General features: G+C 40.8%; 1 protein-coding gene across 1 annotated transcript in view; it reads right to left on the reverse strand.

Moving 5' to 3' along the window:
• Window positions 1-5,265: 5,265 nt before the first annotated feature.
• MARCHF3 (membrane associated ring-CH-type finger 3) overlaps window positions 5,266-9,711 on the reverse strand; it is a gene marked incomplete at both ends in the record, with an annotated part of 20,919 nt that continues 16,473 nt past the window's right edge. The window contains 1 exon segment of the mRNA XM_084225393.1: window positions 5,266-5,424. Within this exon segment, the coding sequence (XP_084081519.1) occupies window positions 5,266-5,424 (159 nt within the window).

Consider the following 9,711-nt stretch of genomic DNA (forward strand, 5'->3'; position numbering starts at 1 on the left):
ATTATTCATTTCCTTCTATAAATTATACAGTTTAAAATGCTGATCTTACTTTAATTTTTTTTCCATGAAAATTTGTCTTATCAGTGTATCGTTTTGATACTAATTTGGGGGTTTCTGGACTGAAAAGGATGGTTTTTATCTGTGACACACTGCATTTCATATTCATATTGCACCGTAAGCTGTATCTGTACTTCAAGTTAAATGCTGCTGCTTTTACAGAAATGGCCACGTGATAACTATGAAGGATTTTTCTTCAGGCAAAGAAATCAAGTAGTTGATGGAGAATAAAAGCTCTTAAAGCCCCTGTCCCAAAGAGGACAAGTGGTAATAATTGATGATTTTTAGAAAGGGAGGGGAGGCGAATGTGATGGATGTGAATGCTTATTTAGCCTTTCCTGGACATCAAGGAAAGGCTGGGACACTTAATTATTTATAATACTCAACTGGCTCCATCACAGGATTATGGCAGAAGTTTGCTATTTTATCTGGTTTTGCTTGGTGTGCATTTATTGCTCAGAGCCTTTTGCTGATCTCCTGGTTTCTTTTTAGCAGGTTTGCATAAATGCAGGATTTCTGTGTGATAAAAACACTGTGAAAAGCTGCATTTGGGGCATCAAGAAGGCACATTACAACTTAAGATGATTGGCTGATAGAATTTTCCTACAATTAAAAATTAACTCTGGGATGTGACTTTTCATAGCTGTTCTGCACTTTCAGAACAAAAAATATTATTTTTGGCAAGCAAGTCTTAACTTTCTGCATAATAATAGCAGCTATGGAATTAAACTGACATTGACTTCCCCTGCAACTGCAGCATCTTGTTTTTGAGGGTGGTGTGTTTTGTTGTTGATCCTAAGGGCATTTTATACATAGGATATCAACATTTGTTCTCTATTCTGTCAAGTTTTATTGGGAAAGTATTTGGTACACTTAGAAAAAAGAAAGTTCCCTGTGGTTTCGTAACCTTTCAACACCAAAGTGGGGGCACGTGTTTTATAGCCTTTCCAGGTGTGGAGGATGGGCTGTCAGCAAAAGATTTAGTACCTAAAAGCAGCTTAAGGGTTAAGATGTAACCCTTGAGTTTTGAAAAAGCTGTCTCATTTGGAAATGCACATGAAACGAAGTTTGAAATGAGGAATAACGCAGTGGATCAGCAAGGTGTCATCATCAGTGTTGGGACGAGCTCTGGTTATTGTTTATCTTTGTTGATCTGGAGTGTTCCCTCGGTAAATTTGGAGCTTACACTAAATTGGAGTTCTGGATAACACCAAGTTGGATCTGCTGGGGGGCAGGAGGGCTCTGCAGAGGGGTCTGGCCAGGCTGGATCCGTGGGATGAGGCCAGTGGGATCAGGGTCAGCCAGGGGAAGTGCTGGCTCCTGCCCTCGGGTCACAACAACCCTTGCAGCTCCAGGCAAGGTTTAAACTGGATATTAGGAAAAGTTTCTCCGCTGAAGGGGTGGAATGGGCTGCCTAGGGAGGTGATGGAATTATCATCCCTGTGAGTGTTCAACACAACCTGGGGATGTGGCACCTGGGGACGTGGTTTGTGGTCAACATGGTGGTGCTGGACTCGATGCATCATCTTTTCCAACCTTAAAAATTGTGTGGTTCTATGAGTTATCATTGTAGTTTTAAAGATACTTTTGAATACCCAATAGCTGGCAGTAAAGAGGCAGGGCTCAGTTCTGCTTGCAAGGAAAATGTTTCTTTAATTAACCAGTTCTGTGTTAAATGAAGCGCCATCTCACAAAAAGTAGCAAGTAAAGATGTTTAATTATTAACAGGGTTTTTAATTTTTTGTTTGTTTGTTTCAAGAGGAGAGCTTCTTTAGCTCTCTTAGTGCATGAGTCTGTCCCAGTATCTGTTGTCAAACCTCTTTCTGATGGTACCCATTGCATCAAAGGCCAGTTGCATTTATTGGCTCCGGGTCCCTTTTTGCAGAGTTGTCACTTTGCCCTGTGTGACTTTGTACTGGTGCAAAGCTGGTTTAAATAAATGAAATGTAAATGACATTTTGAGGTCTCAGCCTGGCAGAACTGTTCGGTTGAGTAACGAAAAAGAAAACCCCAAACAACACCAAAAACTGAAGTATCTTTAATAACTGCTTCTGTTGTGACTTCCTTCCAGCTGAACAGAAAGCTGGGCCATTTCTAAATCTTTATGTAATGTGATAGGCAAGTCCTGCAGGGGGAAGATTATATAAAAAAAAAGTAAAACTTCCTCATTTTACATTACACTCATCACACTGAATCAGAACAGGCTGCTTTTATCATTTGCAACTTAAAATACTGGCTCAAATACTGTTGAATACTGTTCCTTCCATGTAACTTCTAATCTGGAAAAGGAATATAAATGACAAGGTCAGCTGCATGAGAAGAAAGCATAAAGTTGCTGAGAGAGAAGTTGAGTGACATTTTTAAAAGATAAGAAGGTGGTCACTCATCCTGTCATTAATTATGTTTTTAATTAATTTTGTTTTTTAAGGAGAGCATAACAAATGTGTCATTGTACTGCCAGGAGCTTTGCTGGCTGTGGCTTCTGCTGTGGCTAATTTTGTCTTTCACTTCTATTCAGACAGACATGGATGTTGCTGCTCTTGTAGAAAATATTCTGTAATAATCTGGTTTTAATAATCTGCTGTAGTAATCCAGTTTTTTATGGAAATTTGGGCTTGGTGTGGCATCTACAGCATCAACTCACGGGAGAAAAATCAGTTCCCATCTGGGAGATCCTTCTGTCTGTAAATCTTTAGAGCAGGAGTGGGATTAAGTAATATCTCTCACCTCCCAGTTCTTATGTTTTAGGAAAAACAAGGAAGAGTGCTTTTTTCCATGGGTTTCATGTTAAGTGTCTGACTGGATTTTTCCTGCCACTTATTTTTTCCTCAAAAAAATCCATGGGACACTACTGTGACTTCACCAGACTGTTCTGCTGTGATGCTGCATCAAGCACAGAAACTTGGGTTAGTGATGTGTGTGCTAAAGTGGACCATGCATTTTCCTCTCTGTCTGCTTCAATATGCCTTCTTCAGGTAAGTAAAGATGTCTTTGCACAAAGAAAAAAAAAATTAAAAAAAAATAAAATTTAAATGACACAGATGAGCTGACCCAAGCAACTGTGCCAATCTCTGTGCACACACCTTGCAGCTTCACTTGAATAAATGTTTCCCTGAATGTTTTGCCACTTAATTCCCTATCACCCTGATTTTTGGTTTCATGAGGCAAAGCCAACAATAGCACTCACTAAGAATAACAATTCCTTCAAAGAATTCAATAGCAGTAATAAAGTTCTGAAGAAAGCTTTCCTAAAGTATGTGTTGTAGGCATTAAAACGCTGACAGCATCCTGACCCAGCTAGATTTTTTTTATTTCTTTGCCCCTGGCCAGCAGATATTTTTTTAAAATCTGGATTTACACTTAAGTGCGTGTTCAGTCTTCATTCCAAATAATTATTTACCATTGGGAAGAGGCATTAAAAAAAATAATAAAATTAAGTACTACAGGTCTTAGGCTATCACAGAGATTGTGATATCCTTATCTTCAGAGCCTTGTTTAGTTTTCTCAGGAAGAGAAGCAGTTATTCACAGCCAAACAGGAGCAGCCCCAGCCTTGTCAGACTGATGAGTACAGATCTGCAGGTTCATGGCTTTCCTACACATCTTGGCTCGTTGTGTAAGTGCCTTTCTGTTGGAATGAGGCTGTTATTGCTGTATATCCCCATGATTCTCCTATCCCCATGACTGACAGTCACAAAGAACATTGTTAAATAACATGCTCACAGCTAGACTGGTCCACAGACAGAATAAAGAAATTTAACAGATTTGGCTTTGTGTACTAAGCTTTTTCACCCCCGCAGAGCGCACACAAAACATCAAATAAATTCCTGTCTGATGGTAAATACCCATAATACGTTGAACTGTATGTGTAACAAATTATTAGCCTTCCTGCTATGTCTTCCTTTTGATTTTCAGTTCCTGCAGTTTTTGGAAAACAAAGCGTATGGTGGTACTGCCATCCGTGCACAATTCTAAGAAATTCATCTGTTCAGAGGGGCTCTGCATCAATTTCTAATTCTAGCAGCATTTGGCAATGAGATTTTGTGTAGTTATTTAAAATAAGTCTCATCTGGAAGTGAAGAATTGCTGAATGAATTAGGCATAAAAACAAGGGGAAGCTGGTAAAGTCACCCAGGAATAAGGCCTGATTTTACACTCCAAATTCAATTTGGTCACCATAGAAGACTGCGTTATTAAATATTTTTAATTTTTTTTTTTTTTTGTCTCAGTGCTACCATGAGAGGTCAGGGTTTGCACACACTCTGCCAAATCCTACCTGTCAAGCTGGAGTTTCTGCTGCTTTAAAATAATGCTATTCTTCATGCAAGATGAGTCCCTGCTTCCTAAAACTTATCTGATGATCTCATTCATTATGTATGCAGAGCTTTCCCTATACAAAAGTAAGCTGTAGAGTTAAATTCAGCCTGGTATAAATGCAGGATATGTTGGCTAAGTTTGAATTCACACCAGCAGAATGTGCACTTCACTGAAGAATGTGGTGCTTCTTCATGGAAAAGTAGATTTTTTTTTTTTTTTTTCCTGAGTGCTATATACTATAATACTTTTGACAGGAAGATTATTGCAATTTGTGCAATTTTTCTCTTGAGCATGCTAGAGTCATAACTGAAGAATTTTCCTGTCAGAACTTCCCTGCCAAATAGGAAACGGGTAATACAATTTTCTAATCACTTTGTAGCATTTAAATAATGTGCCAATTTGTAGAGCTCATTGCACACAGATTTTAATAATCAAAACATTGGTATAATGGACCTGCAGATAAAATCAAATGAGGAAATGCCATTGCTGCACTTTAGGAAGCAGAAATGAATATTGGTTACTGTCCAGCTGCCTAAAGAAACAGCACTGTAGGAGCAAGAAATCATAAAAACAAAGCACTTTTTAAACCTGTTTTGCATTGTTAATTACCACAGTTTAACACTTTAAACAATAAAAAAAGTTTGCATCACTCGATGACGCAACAATTAACATATTTGCAGAATCCATAGGGTCCCTGCTCACTAAACACGTTTGGCAGCTTAGCAAATGCCACAGACGACTGCAGCACCCACGACTGGAACTCCGACTCTGATTTATCCCTCTGCAGTCAGTCTGTAAATCCAAATTGCACATTCCTGGCCGCTGGACGCTGCCCGACTCCGACGGGTCTGAGGAAAAACAAAACACCCCTAGTGTGCAGCTGCACCCCAGATCACACAATTGTCTCCTTGGAGCTCCTTTTGAGGGGCTGCAGGCCCAGCAGGGACTGCTGGGTGGAGGGGACGTTGGCAGATTTTGGGATGAGCAGCATCACCCGCTGATTGTTCCGACGCCACTCGTGGTACAGCCGGCAGTGGTACCTGAAGGACACCTGGGGACAGAAGGGACACGAGCTGCCTTCAGTCACTGCCACCCTGCAGGGACTCAGCTGGGGCTCCAAATGCCTCCCAGCAGGACAAAATGGGGTGAGGACTGGTGAGAAGAGAGACCCACCGCACCCCAAGGTGCCAGAGCAGAGGGGAAAAGCAGCCTGTGGCTGTTTTACCTCTCATTCCCCATTTTTCACAGCCTGAAAAATCAGGCATCCTGCCTCTGCCTTTCCCAAGAGCTCTTGGCACACATGGAATGAGAATTTGGGATATCCTCTCTTGCCTCGGGTTGCTAAATTGACAAGGAGTGTAATTGTTTGCAGGCAGATGAACACAGGTGTGTTCTACCTTGTAATACTTCACTGCTGAATGCATCAAAGTTGGCCTTGCACGGAGGCAATGAGCTGACAATGTGTGTGTCTCAATTTAGATTGTCCCTGAAAATTATTTTTTGTTGTTGTTATCATCAGGTAATTTCAACCTTGATGTGGAAATGTGTGACTGCTGTGGGCGTGCAAGACAGCTCTGCCCCATGTATTTAAAAAATAGTTTGCAGCTTGTTTTAGTGGCAGACAAGCATTGTGGGAGTTGTAGCTGTGTAAGAGGATGTGTATGTGCAGTTAAAAAAAAGACCAAAACAACAAAAAAGCCCACCTAACAACAAGCTGTAAATTTTGAGAGAAATGTGCCAAGTGATGATTGTTTTCTTCTTGAGCTGTGGGCAGGAGTTGACCCATGCACTGTATCTTTTCCATACTGCAAAAAGAACTAAAGAAATGTGTCTTTTAACTAAAGAAATGTACCTTTTAATGATGTCATATAAGGGCTAAAAAGTACTTTTTTTTCTTTTCTTTTTTTAATTGGACCCTTTCAGAGCTGTCTGAGGGAAACCCATAAAGCTTTGGTTTACTAAGCAGTTTTGCAAAGACAGCTCTTAAGATTGATTCCCCCAACTTTCAACCTCCTCTCCTCCCCCTGAAGGAAAGCATCCTGCATCTTTCTGTTTCTGTGGAACAGTGTGTATGAAGGAATAAGAGAAATCTCTTCTCAAAAGACACTGCAGGAAGGGCAGAAATCACTTGGAGCAGTGAGGAGGGTGAAAACACCCCGACACCTGCAAAGCCGGGTGCCCTGTAAAATGCAGTGACAGCTTCAGGAGAGGGAGCTGGAGTTCAGGTTGGGTTTTCAAGGAGCACAGCATGAGGTTCTTTGAGTAATAGCTGCAGTGTTAAACTAGGTACATATGTCACACAAGAGAAAGCAAAGTTTTAAAATTTAAATTTAAATTTAAATTCTTAGTTTAAGCAACAATCCCCTTTTTGCGTCTGCAGCAGAAAAAAGGACCAGGTGCCTTTTTTGGTGGGTGTGTGGGTGTGTATGTGTGTGTGTGTGTGTGTGTGTGTGTGTGTGTTAAAAATACGGAGTAAAAAGCAGCACTGTTTTATGGATAACTTGTCTGTTTTAGAGGGAGGGATAAAACAGCTTCTGGGATGCTAAAAATAGCATCCCTGCTGCTCACTGGGATAACTGTGGTGTGTAAATAATCTGTACGCCAGCTTTTGCCTCCAGAGAAGGAAAGCTGATTTACTGCAAGTAAAACAAAGTTTTAGTTCTCTTCATTTCCCCAGGACCTAAAGGAATATTGTGTCATCCTGTGTGTCGTTTACCCCGCAGCTCTGAGCCTCTTCCTTGCACAGCCGTAGCTATGTAACAGGATTCTCCCACTCCTGAAATTGACAAGGCATGTGCTGCTGAAGAATTAGATGAAATTAACACTTCTGTGTGAGTGGGACCATTCCTTCCTGCACAAGGGGAGCCTGGAGCCCTCCCCGAGGCAAACCCAGGCTGGAGCTTTCCTACCTCGCTGAAAAAGGAGGGTTATTTTGCTTCCCAGCTTCAATCATTTGGTGATTCACTCCCCTAAAGGCCCTCCTGCCTTGCCCTTCTCAAGTGGACACAGTGCTCCCTTAGCCCATCCATCTCCTGCTGCCCCAAAGAACAATTTAAAACGGAATTACAGCTGTCCGCAGCTGAGCGAGCATCAAAGATACTGAATTTTGATTAAATCAACCAAGGTATGCGTTTATATAAGGCTCATTTATATACCACTAGCGTGTTCTCCAAGAGCCAATAGCACATTTTCCCTGTGGGCTTTAGAAGGGGTAAAATTTATAAAGTGAATATAAGGGATTTTTGCCTCTTACTCTGCAACCGCAACCTCCAGGGGTAGGGACCAAAGTTGGGATGCTGCAGTAGTCTTAATAAACAACATTGTGTCATGGCAAATTAAATCCACCTGAAGAAAATGCCTTTTACCCCTTCCAGCAATTTGGTGATGGTGAATTAAGTGTGCTAGGCAAATTGTTCAGCATTTTGGTGTCTAAGACAGCCATGCACAAAGGAAATTTGAACAATATTTGCCTGCATACCTGCCGGGCACACCTACACCCAGCACTGCAGGAAAAACAAGTGTGGCCTCACTGTACCTGGCCTGCCTCAGAAGAGTGCTGCTGCCCCACAGAAAAGCAGAAAAAACCAAAAAGGACGAACTGCACGAGGCTGAGGGGAAACTCTGAGCTTTCCCTCCTGCCTGCACTCCTCCGTGGGTGAGACAGGGCTCACAAATGTGCAAAGGAGATTTCCCTTTCGCAGCTTTCTTGGAGATACTCGTGAGGGAGGGTGGGGGGCTCTGCGCTCCCCTCACGCCCCCTTTTCCTCAGCACTCAGCACAGGGAGGGGTTTCTTGCTCCACCAACGCAGGTTTTTTAAAAGTGACACCTCCTCAGCAGCTTACATGGGTGGAAATCTGCCGGAAGGGGTCTGGGCTGGAGCGTGGCCATGGCCTGTGAGGGGCTGAGCCGTGTGCCGGCCCTGTGGGAGGCGGCCATGGCCTGTGAGGGGCTGAGCTGTGCGCCGGGCCTGTGGCTGCGGCCATGCCACCGTGTCCTGGCTCGATTATAAGGTGCTTTAGTCCCCAAACATCTGTTCTGGTTTTGCTGAATAATAAGTTTTGCACCTTTAAGGCTTGTTCCAAGAGTGAAGGGGGAGAGAAGAAGCGCAGAGTTTCTTTTCAGACACTGCACTCACTCCTCCACATTCCTGCTCCTGGACTGTGATGTCTGCGGATGGACAGACGGCAGGACAGAGCTCTCCTTTGCCTTTAGTTAGCTTTAGCTAGCTGAGGCAAAGTAATTCTTTGACTGTGGAGTTTTTTCCCTTTTCTTTGGAGCTGTTTAGACCTTCTCCAGGCTGACCAGCAGCAGAGCCCCAGCAGCTCCCACCTGTGACCCACCGGGCCGGGGCCGCGGCATTTCCAGCGCCGCAGGGACCGATGAGAGACGGAGTGAGCTGAGCTACAGCCCCGGAGGGACTTGGTGAGTTTGTCTCTCTTTTGGAGCTGCAACAGGTTTTATTGCTTCATATGGTTTAGGTTTTATTGATTAATCAACAGTTTTTCCACTCTTCTCCAAGGAGGTATTTTTCCCAAACCGGTTGGGAGGGGCCAATGTAATCTGCTTTCTAGAGGAACCCCTCTGGGGCTTCTCTCCCAAACTTGCCCTGAATATCTCATAGTAGTAAACTTAAAGTTTTGTATATTATATATATTATATATTATAATATATATAAAATAGATAATAATCTATATTACTATATATAATATAATATAATATAATATAATATAATATAATATAATATAATATAATATAATATAATATAATATAATATAAATATAGTAATTTATATTATATTATATTACAATATATATTATATAGTGTATATAATATTATATATTACATATTATATAGTATATATTTTATATATAATATATAATATATAATATATTATATTATATATTATATATTATATATTATATATTATATATTATATATTATATATTATATATTATATATTATATATCTTTTATGTATAATTATTATTATATAATTTTTATATATAAAAATATCTAAAAATAATATATAAAGTAATATATATAAAACCGGATAGAGGTTTTAGGCTGAAGACTTTTCCTTCTTCCTCACCTTCTTCATGAGTTTAGGTAGTACTGTGTAATTAGATAAAAAAGTCCACATTGCGGGCCACAAGTAGTTAGTTATTAAGTTAAAAGTAAAAATAATTTAAATGTCATTTCTAAACTAGAGAGTTTATCCTTAAAAAGCCTTATAAAGAGAGAGAGATACAGCTCCATTTTTAGTTTGTTAGAGTGAAGAACTATAGAACTCTCTGTTTGTGGGACTCTAACATAGATAAAAACTAATAAACATCTGAGT

The sequence above is a fragment of the Fringilla coelebs genome (genome assembly GCF_963513975.1).
Source record: "Fringilla coelebs genome assembly, chromosome: Z".
In the NCBI taxonomy this organism is placed as follows: Eukaryota; Metazoa; Chordata; class Aves; order Passeriformes; family Fringillidae; genus Fringilla; species Fringilla coelebs.